Below are 14,621 nucleotides of genomic sequence, written 5' to 3' on the forward strand. Positions count from 1 at the left end.
CAGCCTGACTGCAGGTGGACAAGGGCCCAGATCACTGTCATGTGTTCGTTCCTCCTCCAGAAATTCAAGGAAGACAAGGTGTGGAAGAGTTCACCCCTACCTGGTGTCTCTGATACGCGGAGAACATCTTCTCAAAATCTTCTAGATCCAGCACCTTGAATGCCTTTAAATCATCAATCTCATTCCAGATTGTGCCATGGATTCTCTCCTGAAAGAAAAGGTCATATTTTAATGAGACAGCAAAAGGTTTTAGCTAAGAACTTCCAATCCCATTTGGACAGATCATTCTCTCCTGCTCACTGGCCATATTCCTATGTACTACTGCTGTCATTTTAGAGGGCACACTTTGTTTCAAGAGTCAAAGGAGAAAAAAATAGTGGTGTGTTTTTGGTGTTTTGGTTTTTTTTAAACGTACTGAGTATTTTGTATTTTTCATTACAGCAAGCCTCTGATGAAAGGGCACAGTCCAAGACTAGCAGACCACATCTCAAGCAATATCCATGATCCCACAGTACGATTCCTTTCAAGAGTGGCCATCTCTCTAACACAATGATTGTGGTCATGCTGAAAGAAATGTTACCATCATGAAGAAAAAGTTTAGGAAGGGCACTGATGCATGACAAACCCTAGACGCGTCTTCCCTTCTGCAAATTTTGCCAGGTTCTGTTGTAAAGCCCAAAGCGTGTGTGGTTTTCATTCTGCCTGCCTGTAAAACCAGTTTAAGATTTTATTTTATTTTACTTTTAAGGCTCTGAGTCTTTGAAGTCTAATTGTTTCCTATTACATGATCTCCCCTGTCTACATGAGTTCTTTGTTGACTCAGATAGACACAAACTATACCCAGGATCTCTGAAAGAGCATCATCCTCTCTAACTGGAAATGTTCACAACCTATGTGATACACTATCCTGAATGCCAGGGAATCCTAGCTGTCTGGCAGATGATTAGCATGGAGGGAGACAGGCACAGAGTCCTCCTCCAACTTTGCTGTCCACCAACCCTGGATGAAATAAGCTCTTGCAGTACATGAATTAGCTAATCAGCAGTCATCCTAAACCAGTAGAAGGCCTTGGGGTCTCCTGCTAACCTTCTCAGGACAGATGTCTTTGCTGGCAAAAAAGAACCAAAGATTGAACTACCTTCTCCTTCCTACTGACTGTTAAGGTGCATGTTGTGTGGGACAAGCTTGGGGCAATTACCCATACAGAAAAGGAAAACTTGCTCTTCACACCTGACAACACTGTCTTTCAGTTCATTTAGTTAATAAAGTGTACATTTCTTTCACTTTATTAACTGGAAAAATAAGGAAGGTGTTGATTAAAAGAAAAAGGAAATGGACAGAAGGGATTGTAAAAAGACCTAAGCAAACCCCAGGAAATGAAGAGCCAGCAGAACACTGATGCAGAGAAAGCCAGGAACAGCAAGCAATAGCAATGAAACCCTCACACAGGCTCCAGCTCTGAAGTACCTGACTTGTACCTACACAGCGAAGTGCATTAACACTTCATTATCAGAACTAATTAGGAACAGGCTCTACTTCCTATTCACAGTCATCAAAGGAATGAGGGAAATGTGCTAAGTCACAAGGCTCAAGGAGCAAGGAAAAAACCTGATGGGAGGATGAAATAGGGGGAAATAAAAGTGTGAAGTGTTCTGGAGGAAATTCCTGGCAGGGCAGACACTGTGGAGGAAAACTAACATCCTCCCTCCACAGGCAGCCTGTGAGTGCCCGAGGGCAAGGAGGGGTGTCTGCAGTGCTGCAGTGCTATTTACAGTGAGAGCATATACTAGATGGGAGCAGCACCCACCCCTGAACTGGCTCACCAATATCATTGTATCATTCCTTGCAATCAGTGCAGCACTTCTTTCCATAGTAGGAAGAACATCATGACCCTGTGACTGTAATGTGACAAACAAGTTTGGGAGGCTCACCTCAGCCAAAGGAATAGGAGACAAAGTTAATTTTCATTTTATCCTAACCCTGAACTCTACTGCCAATCTTAGCCAGAAGCATCCAGGCAGAGTGCTCATTCTCCTTTGATTTCCAGGCTGGCTTTATAAACTTTGGATTATAAATCCTAAGGGATGTATTTGAACAGCAGAGCAGTTCTCAGAGTTCCTCGCTGTTTCAGATTGTGCCATCAAACACTGAAATGGAAGAATATTTCTTGACAGGAGCCAGTGGACATGACTTTGGGAGCAATCCTTAGAGTCATCATTGGGATAGAGCCCTGAGGATGCCAAAAAGCTATATGCTGTGTTTGGCCGAAGGCGGGATGTGGCTCAAGAGACAGCTACTCTTGAGAGTCTTGCCCATCTACCTGTCCAGCTGCAAAACTCTCATGGGAGTGAAGTTTCCCCACAAACAGCAAGAACAGTGAAAACGTGCTGCAGAACGGGGTAGTCCGAATGCATTGCAGAGAAAGGACAGGCAGTTCTGAGACTCACAAAGGGATTGCAGAGAGCAGTTCTCATCCATACTTTCCCAGAAAAACAACCCAAAGAGGTGAAAATTATTCTTATTTCAATTTAGATTAATTTTAAGACCGAGATTGACTCTGGTCCTGTACAGGATAGTTTGTATGCTACTTCTAGCAGAAAGACAAATTCCAAAGCAGCACCCATTGCAATGGTGAGCACAAACAGAAATTTGACACAAACAACCCAATTTTAGTGCTTAAAACCCAAATGGGCTAACCCTGTCAAAGAGAAAATGAGGCAGGCAGAGGTATAAACAATCTTTGTTACACAAAACACTTGCAATGGGGCTGCCCCTTCTATTTCTACCCTAAACTCTGCTCTTGAAAACTTTCATGTTGCTGCCAGATAATTTCTTACACTGAGCTCTTGCTACTCAGTTATGGATTAACTGGCTGATAGTCCCTTGTCATCAGCCAGAGAGACAGTGTTTTAAGAGAAACAGACTTGCATAATGTGGTTGCTATGATAAATGATTCCCTCAGCACCATAAAAAATATTTATGGTCCCTAAATAACAATTAAAAAAATAAATTCTTTATTTCTTCTTTCCTTTTTCCTCTCTCCTTAAAAAAAGAAAAAAAAAAAACAAAAAAACCCCAGAGAGGTCACTTTGTCTGTAACATGCTTTTCTCCCCATATTTATTTATTTATTCATTCATTCATTCTACAAGTCTTCCAAGATCTCTGATTCCTCTGCTTTGCAAAGTCTTGGTCCCCTTTGAGAAGCAAATCCTATGAACTATATTTCCCAGCATCCTCTAGCAAAATGGTAGTACATACTAGGTATGGAAACATCTTATTATCAGAACAAGTATTGACAAGGCATTTGGTCCATGAAGCTGAGTTTTGGTATGTTGCATTTAACAATTTGCTTGCTGGAGCTGCTGCAGTTATGTCATTCCACCTTTGTAATGAAGCCCAGTTTGCTGAGAGATCTACCAAGATTAGAGAATGACAGTGTTTCATGGAGCTACAAATCGTATCAAGCTGTCCTCTGCTACATCTAACAGGTGATTTTATTTACCCTGAAAGATAAACAGGGATACTCTGCCAGCCCCCAAAGTCTGTCATGCCTCAGTAACCTCACAGCATGGGTGAAAACCTACAGTACTTTGGGAAAGCCTTTCGTTTGTCCTGCAGGTCCAAGGAAACCATAGCAACTGTGAGTGTTCTGTGAATACTACAGCAGGCAATCCTGCTTATTAGTAGGTTAATATTTGTAAAATATTAACCATCAAAAAGTGGAGCAACTTAAAATTTTAATTCATAATTCCATTATGAATCTGAAAAAGGGGTATGAACAGAGTGTGTTTTTCAAATTTCTCTCTTGATATCACTTTGAGCAAAATTGTATTTTTGGCATGTTTGTTAATTGAGGCAGCTGTTTTATCTCACTGTAGGACTAGGCACCACCAAGGCTATTATGAGTGTCTTCACACTCAGATTTTGTAGAAATCTTTCCATTAATTTTGAATCTCTGGCAGCAGTCCTGCATCATTGTTTGCCATGATGATCAGGCTGCTTTTAGGAAGAAAGGTCCAGAAATCAGAATCGTCAATAACATTACAGAAACATTTAAAAAAAAAAATTAGTGTCAAAATGAACATTTTTCTGTTTATGTGATTGGAGTTTTGGGGGTTTGATGTTTGGGAGTTTTTTGTCGGTTTTTTTTTTTTTTTTTAATCCTATGTGGTATGTAGAACAAATACCTTTCTTCTGAGACAATTTCACCGAAGTCTATTTAGGGCTGTCTAAAGAAAGCCCCTTTCAGAGCATTGACTAGAGTCATTACCAGCCTGACTTTTAATGGGAAGCTGCTTCTTCATCCATGAGAAAACAAGCAGCACAGCTGAAGGTTGACTTGATTTACTCTGGTAACTTCAAATCAATATGTTTATATTTATTAAAGAGGTAATTATATTAATCCATACTTCCAGTGTGCTCGAAACCAGTCCATCATTTGGATTAACCATAAATGTCTAGTCCTTGTTTGACCTTGGGTGTTGTGTAACATTCAGAGTGAGAGACCAAACTCCACTTGCCGTCCAGAAACAAAGAAAAGGATCTTTCCAGGATATTACAGTGGTTACATTGCAATATCTTTTTCTTAAAAAACAGAGATCCTTGGCATCAGCACTACTGTAGTGCTGTATAAATGGAATTCACAGACAATGCTACAGTGCTATATGAATGGAGCTGTGGTGTGCAAGGGCTTCATCAGAACTCAGTCCATCCATGCAATCTAAATGGCTTTGCCACTGATCATCAGCTCACATCAAAGCTAGTACAAAATCTTTAATTCTAAAAGGAAATTAGTGGGTTGTTGGAGTTCCCTTGTCAGAAGCATGAATATTTTCCAGTCAAACCTTTTTTTGTGCTGCCTATGGGAACTGTGGACAAACTGTTATTTTCAACTGCTAAGAATTTGAATATATTTGATCATTCTCCTAACACCCAACAGCTCAGTCCTTTCCTTCCAAAGACAATATCAGTATTGGGAAAAAAGGTGTCATGAGAGTTGCCCTGGAGAACAGCCTTTATTCCACTACTGAGAAAGTATATTGCAGACAAATCCCTCTCGGCCAGCCCCGTCCACACTCCTCTCAGCCTCTGTTGGCTTTCTCTTACTCCCTTGAGGCAGGCTGCATGGACAGAAAGGGATTCGCTCTTATGTGGGCTGCCTCAGTCCTGGCATCATCTTCACACTAAAGAAACCTTAGGAGAGAGACTCTGTACTAACTGCTTTGAGAAGGATGGTCTAAACAGTATGCAGAGATACCTAAGAGGAGAATAACATATTTGACCTGGCTGCAGCCCTAATTTTGTGTACAGCTGTGTTTCCAACACTGTGTCACCTCACCTCACTGTGTTGCATGGTGCAGACATGCCTGTGCTCTTTGCTAACTAGACCGGTCTTTTAAAAAAGAAAAACATAAACATGGTGTCAGATATATTTTTCCTCAAAATGTTTTTGTGGGGAAAACTTGCATTCATGTGAATTGGAAGTTAAACACTACCACGAACCACAATAATATTATGCATACTTCCAGGCCTGTTTCCCATGCTCAAAACCTCGAGATACGCTGCTCCCAGCCAGTGTACTTGTTGTGAATCTTCATTCATTCAAGTATGGCTACTTTGACAGTTCAAGAGAACACCACAGAAATGCTGCAATGGTAACAAAAGGCAAGATGAGGCCATCCAACCTACCTATGGCTTTGTATTCAGAGGATTCATATCCATGTGAACAGAAAGAAAGTGTCTGGTACTGAAGCAGGGAATCTAGGATAACTGATGAAGATGGCCAAAACATATTGCCTCCTCCAGCAGTCAGTGGAATTAAATAATTCCATAACAAAGTGCAACCCAAATAACAAGGCAAGCCACCTGTAACTGTACCACAACCTCTGCAGTTCTGCAAAGACCTTACTAGGTCAAAACACTAACACTGGCAAACACCCCAAAATGAAGCCCCCACCCTCTTATGCCCCCTTTTCCAACTATTCTGCCTTCCTCAAAATAGCATCTTTTACCCAACTCACCACCCAAGTCTTCAATTTTATTAGCACAGCTGCCTTCACTCCTAACCAGAGGGCAGGATAAGCCTATAGTTACTGTACACTAAACAGAAACACCTGCGACTCTCTCTTTTTCATATACATTCATATATATACATATATTAGTTATTATTTCTTTTCTTCAGACCACTAAGTCCCATGTTCTGCAAAGGAAAATAAATCCCCATCCATACATTCTCTCCCACACCCCCCACATGGCCTTGACAGACAAGCACAGACGGTGTAGCAAATATTTCACTTTATTTTAAAGAAAATGAGAAAGAGGGAGAAAGAATTCTTGTGGCATTCCAGAGGTCCCTGGATACTCATTCCAAATGCCAGAGCTGGGCCCTGGTTGAGTTTCAGTCTAAAAGAGAACCTGGGTTTCTAGGCAGCCATCCAAACTCAGTACAAACACTTTTTTTTTTCTAAATCAGTTTAAAAAAAATTAAGACCTAAAGAGAAAGGGGGGGGGGGGGGAGAGAGAAGGAAGAGAAAGGAGTGGAGCGGAAGGAGAGGCAACCAAGGTAGCAGAAAATGAGTGCAACAGGAAGAATCCAAGTCCCCTGGTTTTATTGCCAATGTGGAGTTTTATCACCAAGAGACAGAGTTGCAAACATGCAAGGAGAAGGGCAGCTTCCCTCGTGGCCATGAACAAATGGTGAGGAGAATCAGGCCACCTTTCTCTCCTTGGTGACAGCTCCTGCCATGGTAGAGGAGGCTGGTTTTGGAGCTGGTTCTCACCACGTTTTGCTCACATTGGCTCTGGCCATCCTTTTCTCTGACGTGCAAGTGAGGGCAGCTCTGGCACACCAGTCCTGGAGATGCCCAGGTCTGGCTTACTTATTCAGTGCCACTACAGCTTTGCCTAACTGACAGCATGCCCAGTTCTACTGCAGCTCAATCTAACCAGTACCTTGGTCATCACAGGAGATATGCTGCACTGCTGGAGAACTGGGGAGACTCCCTGAGGACAGTTACTGACTCCTACTGAGCTCAGCCCATGGAAAGCCACAATGTCACTTGCTTCTGTCACCTTGCACTTCAACACTGTCATACTTTGAATGTAAATTAATTGCTGAGAGTACTGCAATTTCTTACCTCACTCAGCTTAGCCCAGTTGAAGGATTTCAGTGGGTGTGAAGGCTGTGGGATAGATTTCTTCTTCAGGCTGGTGCCACTGCTGCTGAAGGTGGTTGTTGAAGGGGATGGCATTCCCATGCTGAAGAAAGGTGGTGCTCCTGGTGGGGGAGGAGGTCCTCCTGGAGGAGGTGGTGGAGCAGGAGGAGGGGGACAGCTGGAGAAAGGCAGAGGAGGTGGCAACGGAGGCAAATTCTCAGACATGTGAGAAGAGGACAAAGCTAATGGGCTGCCTGGAGGGGGTGGGGGTGGGAAGGAAATGCTGCCCCCTTGCTGGAAAATAAAAAACACACAGAAAAAGAAGGCAAACAGTTTAAATGGCACAATAACTCCATGTTGCCAGCTGATGTGATTTTATTATAAGCCTCAAAATACTTGATGTTTTCTTTAAAGCCTCCTGCACTCAAAGTCATGCAATAAAGGGAGGAATCTCAGCTTTCATTTAAGAGAAAGTTTCAAGCCCTTGAAGTTGTGGAGAAAAGCTTGGAAAAAGGAACCATAAATGGCTCAGAAAAACAGAAAGCTAGTAAAAGAAGCCAAAATGTATTATTTTCTCCTTATGTATGAAAAAAAGAGAAAAGTTCAATCTTATGAACTTTTGAACTCCTGGGTTTTAAACCTCAGGGTTTGAAATACTGAATACCTGTCATTAGGCCCCACTAATGCAAAGTAGGAGAGGGGAGGAGGGAATTAATCTGCTTTCTGCAGTGTCTGACTTCTCAGGGCTGTGTCCTGGCAAGTTGAGGCTCAGGCACTCTGCCAGGACAGAAGGAGCACCAAGCAGTAGGAAACAGCTGCAAACGTCACTTCTGCAGAGCTCCCAGGCAGTACAGATGCTCTTGAAGCATGACAGGAATACTGTTTGTTCACTAAATTTGCTTTCACATCTGGGAGCTTCTCTCTATTCCACTGAAATAACAAGGAGGGCCACCCCACTCAGCAGTAAAAATTATGGCTGGAGAAGGACATGTGTGCCTCAGCAGCTCCTGCAAGGAAGGTGGCTGAGGAGAAGGAATGGAGCAGCCCATGCATTATCCATTCTATACCACAGCTCAGGGATTTTGGTCTCAGCTAAAAGCTGAGCAGCTTCTAAGTATTCATCTTTGTAGCTAGCTAGGCAGACTCTCTCTGTACAGACCATAGAAAGTGTTTCACTCATAATGTGCTTTTGTTCATCATTCACTAGTTAGCAGGCTTTAAACAAGGATAGGAAGAGTCCCAGTCTCATACCGAGAACTCATTAAGTTGAGCCACCAGGTCGTTCATCTGGTCCCGGGTCTGGCGCAGCTCTAAGGATTCCTTCTGCAGCTTGTCCTTCATTTTGTTCAGTGTCTTCATCATTTCATCTTTCTCCTGGGTCTTTGTCTCACATTCCCGCTCCTTCTTCTCTAGCCTGCTCATTAGCTCAGCATGATCTAGGGAGAACAGGTAAGTGGGGCTGATGAAGTAAAGCTCATGAACAGTCCCTGAAGAGATGCAGGTTATGCTGAAACAAAGTTGACAAATCTGTCCGTTCAACTGGGGATGTATAATCCCCAGATATTTCCCAGAGTAGGAAAAAGAAAGCAGAATCTGACTGTCTTGACAGTGATCTTCAGTGATCAAGACAGCAATGCCCAAGTTTCACTTAGACTGTAAATCACTTCATGTGAGGACTGAGGGAAGCCCCATCCTATGAAACACATAAACTGATCACCATGAGACAAAATGTACTGGAGGGAGCAAAGCAGGGTTTGTCCGCAAAAGGAAAAGTTGTGCCCACCTCTGCTTCTCACTGCTCTGTGACCGAGTCAGGATTAGACTTGCTCCCTCTTTTGCCTCCCCAAGCACAGAGGATGCACTCACCTTTCCGAAACTTCTCTGCCTGGTCCTTCCACTGCTTGACTTCATTTTCATTCACCAGCCTGAAAGATGAAATCAGGTAATTTAAACTTGTTCTGAGCTACCCAGGCTGAAAGGCAAGAGGCCAATATGTGTAGTGATCAGCAAAAGGCAACCTGGTGAATTTACATGTTTATACAGAATCATACCGTTGGTCAGTCTGGTTCCAGATCCTGATCCTTACTGTAGCCAACAGTTAATATAAATATGATGGCTTATTGCTCAAAGTCCTGAAAAGGGATAAAGGAATGCCTGGGGGAAAAATCCTGCTATGTTCCTGTCTTCAGGTAATGCCGTTAAGTGCCAAGTCTACTTATTTTCAAAGACAGAAGTCATCACTAAAATAATCATAGCTGCTGTGGGTTACAAATTACGCCACCCTTGATATGAGACCAGATTGCCATCTTTTTTTCTACTTTCTGTGGTTCTATTTTTTTCTTTCTTACAAGGAGGGAGAATGCTTATGTATTGGGTAATATATCAGTAACAAGGTAATGCACATATTTCATACTGGCACAGCTATTTCCTACTAGACTTAAAATATGCAGGGCATGCTGGGGATTGATTAGATATGCAAAATGAGGAGTAGCTATGAAAGTAGAAAGGGAAGATCAGGTACGAGGTCTACTATGAAGTCTGATATCCAGACAGACAGAAAGAGATCAACACCAGTGTATTTTTCCATGATAAGAAATCAGTTTTGATTTTGGCTCATGCCTGTAACAGGAGGGACTGTAAGATTTTTAGTACAGTAGAATTTGGTTTCATATAAGGATTATGTTCTATAAAATGCTTTTTTCAATGGATAATTCAGAAATTTAATGGGCCATGAATTACCTGCAGAGACAGATGAATGCAATGAAGAGTCCAAAAGTTTGGCTAAAAAAGGACTGAAAACAGGGAAGTTGAGATGAGAGCCAGCTCATGTAGCTAGACTTCTCAAATGGTGCATCCTATGGGAAAAAATAACAGTAGTGCTCTCAGCCAAGTCTGTGGGTGAGAGCATGCAGACATTTTATGAAGAGGTGAAAGGTTTTGTGTGCTAGGTGGGGGCTGCTTTCCACTATTTGAAATCTTTCTAAACTATGTGCTCATTAGTGAGGAATGAGATCTAAGTAGAGATGACCATATTTTTTTTTTTTTAAATCAGTGAAAGCTTTCATCAATATTCTGAATGAAAAAGGCACATGAGGAAGCCTTGTTATAATATCATGGGTATTTCTGCTCTTCTAACCAGCTTAATATTTAATAGAAATTAGAAGCCAAAGGCAAGGACTTTGCTAGAAAATACTGTCTGGGTAAGATGTCATTAGAAGGAAACTATTTAGAAGACTAACAAGACAATGAGAAGCTGTAAAGTAAAATCAGAAAGTCCTCAGATACGATATTTTATTGTAAAGCACCTGCATACTTATCATATACTTATACCTGCATAACAGAAATAAACAATAATAATGCTGCTTACATTTTAATAATATTTTTGACATTGAAGTTTTCCAATGGAGCTATATCTGGATCATCTCCTCGTTCATCCTGAAGAACCATTTGTTGGAGTATTCTGTCCAACAGCTGCCACTGCTGGAAGTTTCCTCCACTCCTCTTATCTATATGGAAAAAGACCAGTCCATGAGAACTTCCATTTCCATGTCAAAGTGCACAGACCTGCCAACAGACTAGCATTCCTTCCTTTCCACCTTCCGTGTCAATCTTGTATGTAGTAAGTTATAGAACACAAGGCCTAACCCCGAAGTGTTGCTAGCAGATTATTTACAAACACCTGGCATATTGGAACAGCACATAACAGGCATGGGCAACTGTGCCTGATATGCACATTCAGGCTGTGCAACCCTTTTGACAGATTAGCCTAACTTGCACTTTAAATGCCTACAGAAATGATTCCTTTGTGATAGCTGTTACTTAGTATTTTCCAGGGCTTGGTTTGGGGATTTTTTTTGGTACCTAGGTAACATTGTGACCAGGCACTGTATAAACAATCAGATCTTCTATCTGTGTGCTCAGTTATCTACAGGTCAGTGAAACTCAACTGGCATGAAAAATTCATACAAACATGACCAAAAAGTGGGAGGAGAAAGAACAGAAATTAAACCAAAAGGACTGATCCCATGGATATCAAACAGAAGAGCTAGAGCAACATGAAGTTCATCTCAGCTCCCTGGGTTACATAACCTAGACCTTTAGATTCTTTAAAACTGCTCCAGTACAATCCTGTCCTGGCCTAGCAGGATTTAGCCCTTCTTGCACCAAAAATGCAGGTCAATATCTAAAGTTAAAGTACTGTCTTAAAAAGTAATATCAAGGAGACCACTGGGACAAACAACTGCTTGAATTTGTGCACAGCAGTACTTGAATGTCATGAGTGCCTGAAAACATACCACATTACTTTCTGAAAAAGCATACCACAGTACATCTCCCTCATGTTCCCTTCTCAGTTTGACTGCTCAAGTATGGCTGAAAGTAATGAAGACCAGCACCTTATACCTAACAGGATTAAGGCAGGCAGTTCTTTAGTGATCTTGCTATGCCTTTGGTCATCTGCTACACTCTGGAGCATAAATGATTTATTTTGTTACAGTTAACAAGAAGATTGCTATCACTTCTCTTGAAAATAAATGCCAATGTTATTTTTCAGTTTGAGTTCAGGAGCTCTCCACTGATGCATTGCCATGAGATAGCAGCCTCAAAACTTACCATGGAATTTCCCAGTGACAGAACAGCTTTCAGTACTGTATTGTTTCACCAGAAAAATTCCTCAGTGCATTTTGTTAATATTGAAAATGGTATCTATTTCTGGGAATTCCATGATCTAGAGCACAAGGACTCTTTTTTAAAACTTCTAATTTAAAATCATTAAAAGCTCTGTCAGTGACTAAATGGAATGTCTCAGCTACTTAATTTTATTTGCAAGTGCAGAGAGGTCAAGCTGCTGCTTTAAGTATTGCAACAAAAATCTGCTGGATGGAGTCAGAGTAAGATACCAAGTTCCTTAGCCACTGCCAAGTTCTGAATGGAAGACAAGGGCAGTGTGTCCTGGTATCTGTGACCCTGTACCTACACCAAAGCTTCACCCAGTTCTTCAATACCCCTTGCTCTGGGAGACTGTGATATACTCACATGGCATCTGCAAGCAGTGCTGGAGGATGGATAACAAATAGGGATAGGCATCTGTGTGCTTCAATCTCTTCTTGATCAACTCAAACATCTGAGAGGCACTTTTTGTATCAATGTGGATCTGAAGTGGGAGAAGGTAAGGAAAGAACAAGTAAGAGAAAAAACATGCACAGTGAAAGCCTGACTAACAGTGAAAGATCTGATCAACACAGAGACAGGAAAATTTCCAGCAACTAGACCTCTGAAGAGTCTCCTGCAGTGTCCAGCTGTAAGTTCCAGTGAGGACCAGGCACATGGGTCTTTGAACCAGCATTGCCATCCCCACTCCAGTATGGAAGAGATCCACAAAGGAAAGGGCTAGAAGGTGGAAGGCATGCAAAACCACCAAGAGCTGTTCTGGAGCAAGTAAAACATTAGGGTCCTCGAAAGTGGTAGCACAAATAGTAGAAGCTAAGCAGGAAAGGGCTTGTTGTTCTGTATTGGTGTGCGGCAAGAGCTGGGCATAAAGAAAGAGGAAACCATAACTATTCTGGATCCTACAGCCTCTTACTGTTGCTGGAGGCTGTGGAAACTGTCCTTTTTTATGCTTATCTTTAAAATTCACCCAATCTAAAATACCAATCCTCTCTACAGGCTCTGAGGTGACAGTCTTCAGGACAGATTTCTGTAATTTTGGGAAAAGTATCATAGAAGAGCCCAAGCTTCACCCATAGTCCTGTAAAGGTGTTGTCTGAAACTAGAATGCATCTGGATGATCAGGTCTGAGAACATGAGAGCAGGGTTGAGAACCTCCTCTACTCCTGAACCTTCAGCGAAACAAAAGAATTAAGTCTTTGTCAAAGATACTTGGCAGAAGCCTTGTCTGTGATCATTGTTTTCATTGCTCACACATCACAGACCCCCACTTGCTAACTGAGAAACAATGAAAACAAGAGCACCAGCAACTCTCAGCACCGAAGTCAATCATTGTTTTCAGGGAACACAAAGAGAAATTGCACCAAGCATCCAAAGTGGATGTTCAGCTTCGGCAAGTTTAGGTACTCCAGAGAAAAACCTACCAGGTCAAACCGCTTGGCAAGTTCCAGGTCATCTTCATTTCTGACCATCTCAAAGAAATCTAAGTGCCTAAGAGAAAACAAAAAAACCAAAACAAACAAAACCTGCCAAAGTTCATGGCATAATTCAGACATAAACTAAGCATGTCACTAATGAAGCAGCAACACCTTTTTTTCAGCTAGAATGCTTGGAAATTGGCAAGCCTTTCTTACATGAAGTGCTGGGATAGGTAAGCAAGGCAACTCATGGAAAAAAGAATGGCTGGCTAAGGTGCACATGCTCTTTAATCCTTGTGCTAAGTCACTGTGTTGAGGTAAGGCTGCCAAAAATAAACATGAAATAGGAAAGAGATATTCTATTTTTTCTGAATGCAATGCCTGCAGTGATAATACACTTCTAAAAAGTCCATGCCATACTTGCTAACCAGGTATTAGACCATTAACAAGTTGTTTCTTTTGCACAGTGGAGCAGGGATGCATTCAGTGAATTAGTTAAACGGCAGAGCACACAGCTGTCTTTACATTTCCCTATTGATGAGCACAGCAGCATGCCTCTGTTGAGATCTGGGCGACCTGGTGACAGACACATTTGACCATGGCATCTGGACTTCTCTCGCATGGAGACCAGAGCACAGCAGATGATGTGGAGAAAGGCTGTGGCACATCCCCCTGTATAGACCTGGCATATAGTCTGTGTAATCCAGGCATCTGGGATCCTCTCAAACCTCTGTTATCATTCTCATCATTGTAATTTGTAAAATCCAAAAGTGCCCCTAAGCCCCTCCTAAATACTCCTGGTTACTGACCAAAGGAACAGGGATTGCCTATAGGACAGATTCTCTTCTTGGTTATAATGTTGTAGATCAAAAGTAACATTACTGGTTCCAGCTCTGCAGCAAACTGTAGACACATACAACTGCATGCAATCATTCCCTGTGACATTAATACACAGGTATATGCCTCCACCTGCCCAAAGATGTGAGGCCACTCTTTATGACAGACAGCCGGTGCTAACCTGGTGCTTATGCAGAATCTCAGGCACACTACATTTGCCCCCAAGCATAGTTCTATCACCCTACAGCAGCTCCTGACAGTGGATGTTTGAGAAAACGGAGCCTTGAAAGCTTGATAGGCCTGATCCACAGGTTTTTCACAATGTGCTTTGGCAAACTTGACACTTCTATCTAAGAAATCCCAGGTATCAGATACCTACAAATCAGCCCGGCTCTGTAGGAAGGGTCTTGGAGTAGCAGACAATAAGGGATAGCAGCAGATCAGCAGGTCAATGCCTCTCCACAAAGCTTAATGTGGTCACAGGACAAGGTAGACTCCCAGGGCTGCCTGCTCTTACACCTTAAAATGCTTCATTTTGTTAAGCAA

The 14,621-nt window shown here is 42.0% G+C and overlaps 1 protein-coding gene across 1 annotated transcript in view; it reads right to left on the reverse strand.

Annotated features, from left to right (window-relative positions):
• The window catches only part of DAAM2 (dishevelled associated activator of morphogenesis 2), a 175,353-nt gene that overhangs the window by 37,804 nt on the left and 122,928 nt on the right, over window positions 1–14,621 (reverse strand). The window contains exons 9-15 of the mRNA XM_010581122.1: window positions 13,245–13,311; window positions 12,190–12,307; window positions 10,523–10,661; window positions 9,022–9,080; window positions 8,407–8,591; window positions 7,138–7,449; window positions 101–208 (exon numbers count right to left, since the gene is read on the reverse strand). Of these exons, the coding sequence (XP_010579424.1) occupies window positions 101–208; window positions 7,138–7,449; window positions 8,407–8,591; window positions 9,022–9,080; window positions 10,523–10,661; window positions 12,190–12,307; window positions 13,245–13,311 (988 nt within the window). The remainder of the gene's footprint in view (window positions 1–100; window positions 209–7,137; window positions 7,450–8,406; window positions 8,592–9,021; window positions 9,081–10,522; window positions 10,662–12,189; window positions 12,308–13,244; window positions 13,312–14,621) is intronic.

This window comes from Haliaeetus leucocephalus, unplaced genomic scaffold (genome assembly GCF_000737465.1).
Source record: "Haliaeetus leucocephalus isolate CR32 unplaced genomic scaffold, Haliaeetus_leucocephalus-4.0 Scaffold752, whole genome shotgun sequence".
Taxonomy (NCBI): domain Eukaryota; kingdom Metazoa; phylum Chordata; class Aves; order Accipitriformes; family Accipitridae; genus Haliaeetus; species Haliaeetus leucocephalus.